We start from the raw sequence: 15,402 nt of genomic DNA, 5'->3' as shown, positions 1-15,402 counted from the left end.
TGTCCCCCTTTCGTCCATACATGGGCATAGACACAGGCTGACACGTCATGTGAAGTCTGGGTCTGGCAGAACCAGGTCTCCTGGTCTTGTTTATATTTTAGTAAGAGTTTTAGACCAGAGGACCAATACCTCTTTTAAAAAGGTTGCGTAGTCTGTGTTTTATGTTTTTAAGGTCTCGACACAAATGCACTGGGCACTTTAAATTGCCTGTGTCGGGCTTAGGGCCACATTTCTCTCTAGCTGTCTCAGTCTGCCCAAAAGGCTCAAGAGGGTCTGTCGGACATAATCCACACCACACACCACGCCATCCTAATTAGTAACAGAGGGAGTTCTACAACTTATTTAGGTTAGGACAATGTTCTAGTACAGTTGGTTCCCAAAGTGGGGTCCGGGGAACCCCAGGAATCCTTGAGGGCTCTCCCAGGAGTGATAGTTAGTAGTAGTTGGGAACCGAGTGGACCCTTACAGGTCGGTAACTCTATAATAATAAGAATAAGAATACATCAAATTTATATAGCGCTTTTCTTAGTACCCAAAGGTGCTTTACAAACAAACAAAACAAAATAAACAACTTTATTAGGAGAACGTTAAAAGGCTAGTTAAAGTTAAATTGAGCACGGGGAAAATGAGCACTTGAAATGAAAAAGGTTCAGAATCACTGCTATAGAACCCCACCGTAAAAAAAGCCTCTCTTACATGGGGGTCCCTCCCTGGCATATCTTTTCAAATGGGGGTCCGCGGGCTAATGTATCAATTTGGGGGTCATAGACATGAAAAAGGTTGAGATTCACATGCTCTAGAACCTTGGTTCGCAAACATTTTCAGCTGAGACCCAGAGGATAAGATTCAGTGTCTCCCAGGGACCCAAACTTACATTCTGAATTAACCACTCAAGTCCTATATAGTGAAAATAGCCGATCTACAAGCTGCTAGTTGAAATAGCCGATGTACAAGCTCACAAGCTTGAGCTTATCTGCTATTTTCACTATTCATTAAGTTTCTTTACATTTATGGATATTGTTTTTAGATTATTTTGAAATTATCGCTTTTTGTCCTGAAAATGTTAGATTTTTTAAACATTTTTTGAAATAATAATTTCAAAAAAATGTAGGAAACGTAGAAAAAAAAAGGATATTTACTTCCGAAAATAATTCAGGGCCCCGACCCGGGAAACACTGTCCTTTTAGCAGAGAGAAAAGGTTCTAGTGAATCTAGATCTCAGTCAGACTTTCAGACAGGTGGAGTTCCAGAACAGTGGTTCTCAAAGTGGGGTTCAGGGACCCCCAGGGGTCCTTGATTGGGTTCCAGGCGGTCCACAGCTAAATTACTGATCAGAAACCAAATGTACCCTTACAGATCTGTAACTCTGAGATTGTACACTCTCTGAGTTATGGGGGTCCGTGGGCTCATATTCCTGCAGAGATCTGCTCAATCCATGCTTTTCAATTCCTCTTGGTTTTGACCGTTTTGTTCCAGTCCTTCAGTCCCTCCGGGAGAGACATGTCCTCGTCGTCTCCGCCCGTCCCCTCCACAAACTCCTCATATGTGGACATCTCAGCGAATGGCCTGGGCCCCAGCAGCTCCACCATGTCGGCCTTATCCAAAACCTCGTTCTCCAGCAGACGCAGGGCCACCTTCTCCACTTCGGCCTTCTTGTCCGTCAAGAGGTTGTAGGTTCGCTGGAAGGCGTCGTTGATCATAGAGCGGACCTCTGCATCTATGAGTTGAGCCGTGGCCTCGCTGTAGGGCTTCTCCAGAACCACCTCATCCTGACGAGGAGGTTCAAACGAAACCAGGCCAACCTTTTCGTTCATACCAAACTGGACTATCTGGGCGTATGCACTCTGCGTGACTTTGAGAAGGTCGTCCTGAGCTCCAGTCGTGATTCGTTCGAGGAAGATTTGCTCAGCCACTCTTCCTCCCAGCGACATACACATCTTGTCCAACAGCTGTTCTTTGGAGTACAGATACTGGTCGTTAGGAACATACAGGTTATAACCCAGGCCTTTACCTCTGGGAATGATAGACACCTTGATGAGTGGGTCAGCGTGTTCCAGGAACCAGCCAGCTACAGCGTGACCGGCCTCATGGTACGCGACCGTCCTCTTCTCCTCCGGCTGTAAAACCCGGGACTTCTTCTCTAAGCCTGCTATAACTCTCTCTATGGCTTGTTCAAAGTGTTTGTGGTTTATGGAATCTGCGAGATGTCGAGCGGCGATCAACGCGGATTCATTACAAACGTTGGCAATGTCAGCACCGCAGAAACCGGGCGTGAGAGTGGCCATTTTTTTGGCCAGTGCATCTTTGTCTGTGTCAGGGTCCAATTTCAGGGGTCCGAGGTGAACTTTGAAGATGGACGCCCGGCCTCTGATATCTGGAGGACTGAGATAAATGTGTCTATCGAAGCGTCCAGGTCTCCTCAGAGCTGGGTCCAGTATGTCAGGTCTGTTGGTTCCAGCTAACACCACAACGTTAGTGGATGGGCTAAACCCATCCATCTCCACCAGTAACTGGTTGAGCGTATTCTCCGCTTCACAATAACCTCCAGCATGACTCCTTTTACCTCGCTTCCTGCCCAAGGAGTCAATCTCGTCAATAAACAGAATGCAGGGAGCATTCTTACGAGCCATCACAAACAGATCTCGGACCCTGGCAGGGCCCACGCCGACAAACATCTCAACAAACTCAGAGCCGTTGACGGCTATGAACGGAACTTTGGCCTCTCCAGCTGTGGCTTTAGCCAGCAGGGTCTTACCTGTACCTGGAGGTCCTGACAGAATCGCCCCCTTGGGGATCTTGGCTCCCAGGTCTTGGTATTGTTTTGGGTTCTTCAGGAAGTTGACAAACTCCATGATCTCCAGTTTGGCTTCATCGCAGCCGGCTACGTCTTTAAATCTGACGTCTATTTTGTCCGTCAGGACCTTGGCTGTTGTCTTACTGATGCTGAACAATTGGCCCATCCCCAGGCCGGGTTTCAGAGAATGCCAACATCCCCAAATGATGCCAAAGAAAGTGATCCAGCTCAGTAGGAAGGTCCAGTCTCGCACTGTAGTATACCGAACAGGCAGTCTGTTCGCTGTCTTGATACCCAGCTCATTCTGAGCGGCCTCCAGGTTATTCTCGAACGTTTCCACGCTGCCAATGTTGAACCACACATAACCGTCCACCGGAGTGTTCCCTGGGGAGAACACCACTCTGGCGTACTGCTTGTTCACTACTTCCAGACGTTCAACCACTTCTTTAGAGAGGTAGTTGTTGCCAAAGTCCTTCCAGGTCACCTCTCTCCCTCCATCATGGTAGAATGAGTAATAGGTAAGGGCTGCTCCACTCAGGAAGTACAAACAAAACTGCAGACGACTATACCAGTTGGAGTAGTCTTGACGATCCCTTCGTTTTTTAATTCTCCGTCTTAATGTCATGGCCTTCTGATTCCTGTTTTCCAGCAGAACTTGTCAAAGGAAGACTTAAGAACTAAAGAAGACTTGCGTAGCTGCTGGACGTGGTTATATAGGCCTATGCCTTGGTCATGATGACGACATGATAACTGGAGGGGCATGCGTTCCCAACAGGCTTAGTTATATTTTTAACACTTTGCACGACAAATTTCCCCTTGGGACAATACATTCTATAGGCCTATTATCATAACATATATAACATAATATACTGTTGACAATGACAAAGTGTCAACAAAACAAGAGAACAGACACATTGTGCGTGTGCCATGCATGCTCACATTTTATGAACACAATATACACAACCATTACTCTAGGTCAGTGGTTCTCAAACTTTTTCATGTCAAGGACCCCCAAAATGATATGTATTTGGCCGCAGACCCCCATCTCAAACATTTTGTTCCGGGGACCCCCAGAAGCAAAGATTTGAGTTAAAATGGTTTGCATGAAAATATATATATTCAAAGGTTTGCACACATGTTCACGATTTTTCAAAAATAGCAGACCTACACGCTCATAGCGCGGCACTTGGTGCCGCTCTATGAGCTTGTAGATCTGCTATTTTTGAATAGCCAAAGTATAAAAGGTAAAAAATGTTGTGATGCTATATTAACACGTACCCCAAGGACCCCTGGGGGTTCTCGGACCCCACTTTGAGAACCAATGCTCTAGGTATCATCTCTGATGGAAACCTCGTTATGTCAACAACTGTTACTTTTCAGGATTCAAATAAAAAAATAGCCAAAGTAGCAGATCTACAAGCTCAAAACGTGTCCCTTCGCACCATGTTTTGAGCTTGTAGATCTGCTACTTTAGATGCTTTTGTGTGACACTGTAGTATGATGACGTATAGGGTGTTAGTTTACGGGAAAAAAAACACAAAAAGTGGAAATATGGAGATAAGCAATGATGTGCTATATGCTGATCTTTATTAGCGGCCACAGGCACATAGAAAGAATACAATAAATACAAGACAAGGGATTGATTGATTGATTGAATATTTTATTAGGCAAAAAAAATGTAAACATCACAATTACATTTATAATACTTTATCTAAAAGGTCCGACCAAAAAAGTCCTTGCGGTCTTGTTTCCATTGGGGTCCTTGGTATTCAATTCATAGACATATACAGTAGCAACCAAACAGTTCAAATATACAGAGAAAATAACACTATGTACAAAATACAGAGAAAATATAATAATAACAATAATAATATGAATTAATAATATCAACAATATTGATAAATACTATCATTAATTAATACAATTAATACAAATACAAATTTAAATAGATGAAAAATGTAAACAAATACTTCCACTTCAGTCATTAAAAGACGTTGAAAGAACACATAAATGCAAACATATTTGGATTTTGGAACACTTAATGTGCAGCAGTACATGTTTTCCTCCAGCAGGTGTCATCACGGTGCTGTAAAAAAACAAAAGAAGGGGGGGGGGATACAAAAAACAAGAAAAGATACACACGCCTGCTGCTGGACTGGTAGTTGTTAGGCTGTCGTGTGTGTGTCTCCAGGGACAACACGCACGCGCGCGCACACACACACACACACACACACACACACACACACACACACACACACACACTGAAGATAACAGTGAAGGGAGGATACACGATACAGTAGAGAGCAGGTGGACTGACTGACGACACCTGCTGCCATCCTTATTATTGTAGTTCGTTGTTATTGTTGTTTTAGTACAGTAAGTAAGTAGGAGGACCCCCCCGTTCTAAACAAGCAGGGACCATCGGAGGAGACCCCGTCACGTCCACCAGAGAGAGAAAGAGAGACTCCTTTTGTGACTTTAGAGACAGTAAAGATACCAGTTGCCCACCGACCAGACCACGTACATGTTATTATTTGCAGTGGCGTTTGATTGTAACGTCTCGCGCACTGTCGCACACCGAGTTGGAATTGAACCCCGTGTTCGGTCTCCAGCTCGGCAGACCTCGGCCACTTTATCAGTCAAATGATATAGGACTGTTATTAGTGTAATTATCCTTTATCCAGTGTTCGAGCTGCGACCAGTGGAGTCTAGCTGTACGCCATCACCACCACCGGGACCCCCAGAGAGAGAGAGAGAGAGGGGGCCATGCAGCAGGTATAACGGCTGGTCAGTAGGGACCACCACCGACCGACCACCTTGTCTCTGCTGCTGCATCCCAGCCGAGGACCACCTACCACCCCCCCCCCCCCCCCGCTAGGGACCATGAAGGACACAGGGGAGTGCAAGGACCACCAGCTGACTGTGAGTTTACTAAGTTGTTAGTCTAACTGTGTATAAGCTATAATAATATATCACTGTTTCTATGTCAAAACGATTTTCCCCCTTCTCCCCAAAATTCTGAAATAATGAAAAAAAAACAAAAAAAACAAGGTAAACAACAACAAAAAATCTAAGAAATTCCATATACATTTATATAAAATTATTTTAAAAACAAAGTAAACAACAAAAACATTCTAAGAAATTCCGTTATAAATGTAAAGAAAAATTGTGAAGGAGTTCAAATCTAAAGCTATATCTAAAAGCTCACAAGGCATTGCGAGCTTGTAGATCTGCTATTTTTCACTAGTTTGGGTCAAAAGAAGTTTGGGAACCAATATGGATGGATAGGCTACAGGTCGACTCCACTGGGCACATAAACATTGGAGGCACCTCAGTGTTATTATTAGTTTTTCTTCTAACATATCATGAAAAAAAGAACAAATGTATGCTGTGGAATGGTCATAAATAATGTAAAGTATACAGATTTGAACAGGCATGGTATCATCATTATCAGACCCTAAATTTACCCTTCAACTTCTTTCTGCCCATAAAGACTGGGGCAGGCTTTGTAGCAAGTTGTTGCAATTGTAGAAATACATGAATTTGCCCCCCCCCATTTTTTATAAAATAAATAATAATAATAATAATAGATATAATATAAAACAAATAGAAAATCAATAAACATACAAATAAAATGGTGCCCATTATATAGATTGACACTGTTAATGTAACTCTGGGAGGGTACACCATGGAATCAAATGGAGTGGCCCCAAAGGTCCATTTGGTTCTATTTGTAGCCTACGCTATAGGCTACACTCTCTGAGTTAATGGACACATTAACACTGAGGATTTTACTGTGTACCATTTCAATAAATAATGAATTATTGACCTTATTTGTTTTGGATTCTATTTCTATACCTTTTTGAGTGGTGTTTATTGCTTAAGATATCAGGTTGTTTTTGTTTGAAAATAAGTGTTTTTAAGCTTCTGATAGTGGTCGTTGCTATAGTGTTTGTTCAACAACAGGGGTCTTCTTGACTCTCCAGCTCTTTAGTAAACAGAACACCAAATACATTCAATCCAATCAGGAGAGAGAGGATAAACAAGTGCAATTGGAAGCGATGAACAAAAAAAACAAAAATGAGCAGACAACATTTTGAATTGGGTACAATATAAAATTGAAGTTGATAAATTGGTTCTCTTTCTTGATCGGATGAAATTTGGTGGCCCAGACCTGAACATGTTTCTGTTTACTAAAGAGCTGGAGAGATGAGGGAGAGAGAGCCCTGTTACTGAACAAAGACTTCATAGCAATGATTACTATTAGAATATATAGAGCTTTAACTTTTGAACATATTTTTTTGTTTTAACCCCCCAAAGAAACCTATAGTAGGCATAACGTCTCGGTCGGGTGGAAACAAAACAGTTACTTTTCAGGATTTAAAAAATAAACAAATAGCAAAAGTTAGCAGATCTACAAGATCAAAACGCGTCACTTTGCGCCGCATTTCACGCTTGTAGATCTGCTACTTTTGATGCTTTCGTGTGACGCCGTAGTATGATCAAGGGGAGGGGCGTTAATTTACAAAAAAAAACACAAAAAGTCAGAATATGGAGACGAGAGGTTTCTGCCTGACAACAACTATATAGTTTGCAGTGGTGGAAAAAGTACTTAAATTCTTTACTTAAGTAAAAGTACGAATACTGCAATATAAAAAATACTCTGTTACAAGTAAAAGTCCAAAATTCTAAATTTACTTGAGTAAAAGTACAAAAGTATTGGCATCAAAATGTACTTAAAGTACTAAAAGTAAAAGTACTAAATATTTAAAAAGCATTTGAAAAGCAGATCTACAAGCTCACTTGTAGATCGGCTATTTTCAAATAGCCTAGGTATAAAATAGGGCTAAAGTGGTTAATGTATGTTTCATTATATCATAATTTATATCTGAAAAGTAACTAGTAACTAAAGTTTTCAAATAATTGTAGTGGAGTAAAAGTAAAAAAAAATTGCCTCTGAGATGTAGTGCAGTAGAAGTAAAAGTATAGACAATTGAAAATACTCCAGTAAAGTAAAAGTACCTCAAAATTGTACTTAAGTACAGTACTTGAGTAAATATACTTAGTTACTTTACACCACTGCCCCAGGAGCCATGCTATACTGTACACATCCTGTGGCCCATAATCTGAATAATTCAAAGTTCCCTGCCCTCTTGTTGTCCAGTACATGACACACTATAAAGGTGCTGACTGATTAATAGGCCCCTGTTTAACAACGCTTTTCTTTGCCTATTCAAAAATTGCGGATCTACAAGCTCATAGCGTGGCACCGAGTGGCGCGCTATGAGCTTGTAGATCTGCAAAGTTTTTTTGAAAAATCGTGAAAATGTGAGCAAATCTTAGAAGATGTATTTTTTATTAAGCGAGCATTTTTAACTCAAATCTTTGCCTCTGGGGGATTCTACAAATGTCTTCTAAATCCTAACAGTTTTTTTGAAAAAACTTAGGTTGCTATAGTATCAGTGGTGCTACATTTTTTCCATGTCAAGGACCCCCAAAATGATATGTATTTGGACCCCCCGGACCCCCATCTGAAAATATTTTGTTCCAGGGACCCCCACCCCCCCCTCCCCTCGAAGCAAAGATTTTAGTTAAAGATGTTCGCTTGAAAAAATATATATATATTCAAAGATTTGCACACTTTTTCACGTTTCTTTTTTTTTTTTAGCAGATCTACAACCTCATGAGCTTGTATATCTGCTATTTTTGAATAGCCAAAGAAATCTTAGAATGACGCAGATGCGTTCCCGGTTCAAGCCCCTGCTGCTCATCTGGAACGGCAGATATATTTATAATCACTCGACCGGGCAACAGGTCTACGATGCAAGTTGGTAATGCATGCCCCACCCGTTTAAGCCCCATCCGTTTTACCTGTCGTCAGACGTACATGTTGTACCCGTCTGTCTGTTTGTGTCCCTTTTATGAGTTCCTTGTGTGTGAGGCATGCCCAAATATGGAGTCAAGGCGGAGTCTATGACATCAGTGGTATATGACGTCACACTGATGACATCAGTGTGTACACCATACAGTATATGGGGATTTGCAGATTTATAATAAATATTTATCACACTTGGGTCCTCTGCGATACACACAACGAGTTTCAAGTTGGTCGGGGGCATTTCTTGTGATACGCTGGTGACTCACTCACTCACTCACTCACTCAGCTCACTCACTCACTCACTCACTCACTCACTCACTCACTCACTCACTCACTCACTCACTCACTCACTCACTCACTCACTTTTATTGATATAAACAAGATAGTAAACAGCACCCTGAATATTCTATCCATTTTCTAAATGCTTGATTTAAATATTTGGTTCAACTGGTTGTGTGCTAGTGTTGCACACCAAAAATAGCAGATCTACAAGCTCACGAGATATGGCATTTTTCAGTGCACGAAAGTGTTACGCAACTAGATATAAATCAGGCTTATGGTTGTTAATTATTAGGCCTAAATATCATGTCCCTCCCTGCTCATGCTGTCATTGTCAGTATATGCCATTTCCTTCCCATCAGGGCACAATTGAATCTCCACACGAATGTTTTCAAGGAAGATAATAATACGTGAGGGGATTCTGCTAAATGTCAGAGGGTTCATGTTTGCCCGGATGAAGGCCACATGGTGGCATTTTCTAACTGTTCTATTATGACCTAGCCTGGTATTAACCTTTTTTTTTTAGCTTCATGAAGAGTGCCTTGTTTGGACTCATTTTCGTTTCGATTATGGATGTTTTTCCCCCTTTTCTTGTGAAGATCACCCTCTAACAACTCTTCACAAGACGTTGCATCTGTTTTGTTCTATTTTACAGACGCTGTATGGGTGTTGGAGTGTAAAAAATGCAATCTGTAACTCATTTTCACTCCTAATGTTCCAGTCAATGATCATCAAGATTTTGTTTAAGATGCTGAGTAAATAATACCACCAAATTGTCCACGATCCTTCAAAAAAATAGCAGATCTACAAGCTCGTAGCTATGAGCTTGTATATCTGCTATTTTTTGAATAGCCAAAGAAATCTAAAAATGACACAGATGCTTTCCCCCTGGTCTAAACGAGTTAATGAATAGTGTCAGGGCATCCCACATCTTGGTGACAGAGCAATAGAATGAGAACTTTACTACTGTGGTGTTCATGGATTAAAGTTCTCAGTCGCGCAGCAAAATTAGCCGATCTACAAGCTCTCGACGCATTGAGAGCTTGTAGAAATGCTATTTTCGGTTATTTTAAGATTACACTTCTCAAACTAGCAATATGTCCAGAAGCGTCTTCCATTGTGTTAGTCGTCTCTTGATATTTCATATAAAAGCAAAGGTTAAAGCCTCAATCCCTGATTTCTTCACATGGTTGGCAGTATGTGGAACAGCAGGAACAATATTACTAAAGCGTCCTAATTTTACATATTGTGTTAACACATTGAACGCCAGAGGTTAATCTCATAATGTACTCACCAGTGCCAACGTTTTATTGTTGTTTTTTGTTTTTTTCACGTCGCCATAGACCTCGTTAAAATCCTTAGGATTGAGCTGTGCACTGTTTGTAAACATCGCGAGATCTCCCTGCGTGTACCAGTGAAAACCACGTGTCAAACGGAGCCGCCATGTTGTAGTTAGAACGGTTTATGTTAAACAGTGATCAGCGAGGAGAAAAACTACAATAGAAGAAAATGGCGTTTCAGTGTGCGCTTTAGAATGGAGGCCTACGGGATCGGCAAAACGTGATCCTGAATAATTCCGTTTCCGGTGGTGTTACAATGAAATGTGCCGTACTAGAAAAGTTTTTCGAAAAAAAGGAAAAAGCACCACAGCCCGTAGGCTACGGGATCGGCGCTATACGGTTGGATTTATCGGCCCGTAGGCTACGGGCCTGGCGGTGAGAGTGTTAATTGTTTAGGAATCGGCGCTAGTGTGTGTTTGGGGGGGGGGGGAATCCTTTCACACTGTTTCACAAATCGCACATTATGACATTTTCAGTCGTGAGATTTTATGTTGCTTTAATCCATGGCGTGTTGAATTGATTGAAGTGTCCAGTGAAGTGACCTGCTCTCTGTGTCTTCTCTCCCAGGTGGCCTTGAGGATCCGACCCATCAGCGATGCGGAGCAGGAGGAGGCCGCCACCGTCGTGGCTCACAGAGTGGACCAGCAGGTATACTATGGAGACCATCCTCTGTTAGATACAGCCTCATTTAGATACTGGGAAAAAAGAGCCTTTTGAGAACCACTCACTGCTCTATGGTGTTGCCTGCCCGAAAAAAGAACAGATCTACAACGCCAGCGACGCGTCGCAATGCGACACATTGGCTGTAGCGTGTACGATCTGTTATTTTTTCAAGTGACAGCCTTGCGCGTGACGGTGTCTGTGCTACAGTCTGTCTGGATACACACGCGCAAGCAAGTGATTGATTGATTGATGGATGGCTTTGTGATTGATTGATGGGTGTGCGTGTTTGTGTTTGTGTGGTCAGTACTAGCATCCTGTTTACTTAACCCTTTAAGACCTGAGGCGATTCTTTAAAAAAAAATCTAAATCCTAACAGTTTTTGGAAGAAAAAAAAAATTAATTATTTTTTCACGATTTTTCAAAAATAGCAGATCTACAAGTTCATAGCGCGGCACTCGGTGCCGCGCTATGAGCTTGTATATCTGCTATTTTTGAATAGCCAAAGACATCTAAAGTGACACAGATGCGTTCCAGGTATTAATGGGTTAAGTGTGAATGCAACACACACACACACACACACGCATGTTTACTGGGTCATTGTGTGTGTGCGTGCGTGCGTGCGTGCTGTGCATGCGATCTAGTGCGGTTTCCGCTGTGCTGTCATGTGTGTGACAGAGTGTCTGCATGTGTAATACATCCACACAGTGGCCTCGGGTCACAGCCAGCGGTTGGCCTTTTTTAAAAAGCAGTGTCACCACTCAGGTGACAAACATGACGCACTCGCTGACCGTTTGATGAATCGGTCAAACCTTTTTCCGTTTCAGTTCAACGCGCAAACACCGTCCGGGTGAGTCGCGATTTGGCAGCTCGTAGACTCTGACCTTTTCCTGATAATGATGATGTTAGTTGCTCCATGCCGGAGAAACCCCGCTGAAAGCTTTCATGTTGTCGCTGTCGCGCAGAAACCTATTATCTCCATGTTCCAATTAACGCCCTACTCGGTCATACTACAGCGTCACTCGAAAGCATCAAAAGTAGCAGATCTGTAACGAAACGCGGCGCAAAGCGAGTTTTGAGCTCAAGCTGGAATTGAGCAAAATTGTGTGTTTTGAGCTTGTGTATTTGAATCCTGAAAAGTAACAGTTTTGGACATATGAGGTTTCCACCCGACAGAGACAATATGATGTATAGTGAATGGCTGCATAAGAAACTATTTACCAAATGGTGCATTATTACATTTACCCATTTCCACGCACACATTAGTTAAAGGAGAATTTTGGACTAAAGTTTTATTACCTTTTCTATGATGTTATGATATCTTAGGATGAATGGTACAGTAGAAAGATTTCATAACTCCACCCCTGGTCCGCTACAGCTTAAAATGTGCGCGGATAGGCCTTAGGTTAGATCACATATTTTAATAGCTTTTTCTTTTCTTTTTTTTGTGAGAGATCTGACGTTCATAGTGACAGAACTCTGTCCAAAAAAGACTTAGGTTTTTTTTTTTTTTTTTTTTGCATAGTGTTCTGTCACTATGAACATCAGATCTCACCAAAAAAAAAATGTGATAGAACATCATAGAAAAGGTAATAAAACTTTAGTCCAAAATTCTCCTTTAACACACACCGACGACGGAGGAAACCATGCAAGGCACCAAAGAGCCAATCGGCGTCTACGCTCAGCTCATGTTTACCTGGTATCCTAGTTACTTTGAAGCACTACATAGTTTTTCTTTGCACTCTATTTATTTTACGCGACTATTTAGTATTTACCCTGCTGTTTGTTGACAAGCGCTACTGGATAAGAGATGGATTAAAGTTCTGATTTCAGTCATTAGGATTCAATAGAAGCCAGCATGTTGAAAATAGCCGATATACAAGCTCTCAATGCGCATTGAGAGCATTTTCTTACACTTCAAGATTTTATTTTTTCCCCTATTTAAAAAAAAAAAACTTTTTTCCTTCATTGATAGATTACAGTAGGGTGACAGGAAATGGGAGGAGAGAGATGGGGGGGGTGACACGCAGCAAAGGTCGTCGGGATTGCTGTCAGGCTGGCATTGCAGCCTTAGGGTGCCTGGACCGCCACGCTGCGGCCCGGGCCAAGATTTTGCACTTTTTAACCCATTAAGACCTGAGGCCGATTCTACAAAATGTCAACAAGTTTTTTGGAAAAAAAACTTGTTGTGGTTCTCAAACTTTTTCATGTCAAGGACGCTCAAAATGTATATGTATTTGGCCGCGGACCCCCATCTCAAAATGTATTGTTCCCCCAGAAGCAAGGATTTGCGTTACAAATGTTTGCTTGAAAAAAAAAAAAAAAAAAAGATTTGCACAATTTTTTAAGATTTCTCTAAAATAGCAGATCTACAAGCTCGTAGCGCGGCACTCGGTGCCGCGCTATGAGCTTGTAGATCTGCTATTTTTGAATAGCCAAAGTGTAAAATAATGCCTTTTAGCTCAAATCAAAAAAGATGCGACACAGATGCGTTCCAGGTCTTAATGGGTTAAAATCTGTCAAAACATGGGTAATCTGTGTGGTCTATAGGACTCTCGCTCTCGCATCAGATCCAAAGATCTGGCATCAGACAGTCAGGCGCAGCACGAGGTCCCTGAGGGCCACATTTACAGGAAGCCAATTAGAAGCTGGGTGCGGCCGATAAGGTGCCTATACCGCCTACCCAGGAGCCCACTTAGCAACAGCACCCAATGTGTGTGTGTGAGATGATGATGATGATGATGATGATGATGAACACAGTGTGAGCGGTGATGAGGATTGTGTCTGGCAGCTTTGCTGAGGTTGTATACTCCTACCCGCTGTAAGCAGATTGAGGGCATTAAGTGGGCGTAGAGCGAGGGAGAGGGGGGGGGGGTGGGGGGGGTGGCGGAGAGACACTTTTTTTTTAAATTAGCCACGACAAAGCTTCAGCGTGCCTTACTGTAAATCGACTTTTCTCTCCTCCACGCGGTATACCTATATACCAGGAACTGAAGATTACAGAAAGACGTTTAGTTTCCCAACATTGTCTGGATTAGGGCCCGAGATGAAATTCTCGAAAGTGTGTTCACAGTGGATCCAGTGGTCAGTTGGCTGGGCCGCGTGTGTTTTCAGAGCAATGGTCAACATCGATCGATGGTGTTCTGGCTTGGATCAATGGAATCGTAGTATAGTTTAAAGGAGTAGTTCACCCAAACAAATGACTTATTTTCTATCAATTAATTACACACCCCGTGAAGCCTCGAATTCAAGGAGATTTGTTTTTGTTTTTGTCACATTCCTAAACCAATAATTTGAATGGTCATTCATGGGGTTCATGCGGTGTGTAATTGATAGAAAATAAGTCGTTTTTTGGGTGAACTACTCCTTTAAGTTCCTATTCATCGGTATCACAATGAAAAAAATATTTTTTAAAGATAAAATACCATGACATTTAGTATTATTTATATTATTAAAATCACAGTGTTTTGCCAATCATTTGGGGGCCGACTTTCTATATCCTCATCGCACACCAGTAACGTGGTATAGGGAATAAGATAACGGCAGTTCGACGCTTAAAGAAGAAATTGAGAGCGGCTCTCTACTTGGCGGAATATGTTTTGTTCACTTCATCATTGGTAAAAAGATGAGTCATTGCAGACGGCTCTGAGGCACACTGTGATGCTAATGGAAAGGTTTCCACAGATGTGGCGTTACATTTTGACTGCAGGCAGTGAAGTGCAGCAGTTTGTTTCAGAGAGGACCTTCTTGTTATCTGCATTGTTTAACCTTGTTCCTTCTCTCTCTACGCTGATGACTTGGGAGCTTTGCACAAACAATCATTTCCACCCACTCCTTTACACCAGTTAAGACCGGGAACGCATCGGTGTCGTTTTAAGATTTATTTGGCTATTCAAAAAATAGCAGATATACAAGCTCATGAGTGCCGCGCTGTGAGCTCGTAGATCTGCTATTTTTGAATAGCCAAAGAAATCTATTAAAATGACACAGTCTATGCTTTCCCGGTCCCAAATTCAATATTTAGACATGTATTAGCATTTCAAGGAAACATTGTACAGTATGCAATTTATCTCGGTGTGTGTGCTCAGGACAAAAACAATGCATAACAAAAACACAACTGCGTGTGAAAATAATACCACAAATAAACGTTCAGTTAATTATCTACATGATGAATGTACTATAACTGGACTTACTGTCTGTCTGTCTGTCTGTCTGTCTGTCTTCTCAGAGGAATTTCAATTAACCCATTAACACCTGGATCTGTGTCATTTTTAGATTTGAGCTAAACATCATTATTTTACACTTTGGCTATTCAAAAATAGCAGATATACAAGCTCATAGCGCGGCAAGCTCGTGCCGCGCTACGAGCTTGTAGATCTGCTATTTTTGAAAAATCGTGAAAAATGTGTGCAAATCTTTGAATATATATATTTTTAAAGTGAACATTTGTA

At 41.8% G+C, this 15,402-nt stretch overlaps 2 protein-coding genes across 2 annotated transcripts in view; one reads left to right on the top strand and one right to left on the bottom strand.

Annotated features, from left to right (window-relative positions):
- Nucleotides 1-1,442: 1,442 nt before the first annotated feature.
- Nucleotides 1,443-3,419, bottom strand: LOC308105172 (mitochondrial inner membrane m-AAA protease component AFG3L2-like; the record flags this gene model as incomplete). The annotated part of the gene is made up of 1 exon (XM_080455807.1): nt 1,443-3,419. The coding sequence occupies one exon, from the start codon at nt 3,417-3,419 to the stop codon at nt 1,443-1,445; it is 1,977 nt and encodes a 658-aa protein (XP_080311933.1).
- Nucleotides 3,420-5,610: 2,191 nt separating this feature from the next.
- Nucleotides 5,611-15,402, top strand: part of kif19 (kinesin family member 19) — a 100,387-nt gene continuing 90,595 nt past the window's right edge. Inside the window, exons 1-2 of the mRNA XM_080455302.1 lie at nt 5,611-5,716; nt 10,859-10,939. Of these exons, the coding sequence (XP_080311428.1) occupies nt 5,678-5,716; nt 10,859-10,939 (120 nt within the window). The 5' untranslated portion in view covers nt 5,611-5,677. The remainder of the gene's footprint in view (nt 5,717-10,858; nt 10,940-15,402) is intronic.

The sequence above is a fragment of the Gymnoscopelus braueri genome (assembly GCF_963280865.1).
Source record: "Gymnoscopelus braueri genome assembly, chromosome: 17".
NCBI lineage: Eukaryota > Metazoa > Chordata > Actinopteri > Myctophiformes > Myctophidae > Gymnoscopelus > Gymnoscopelus braueri.
Note: the sequence above shows the minus strand (reverse complement) of the source record. Positions and strands in the feature narration are given on the sequence as shown.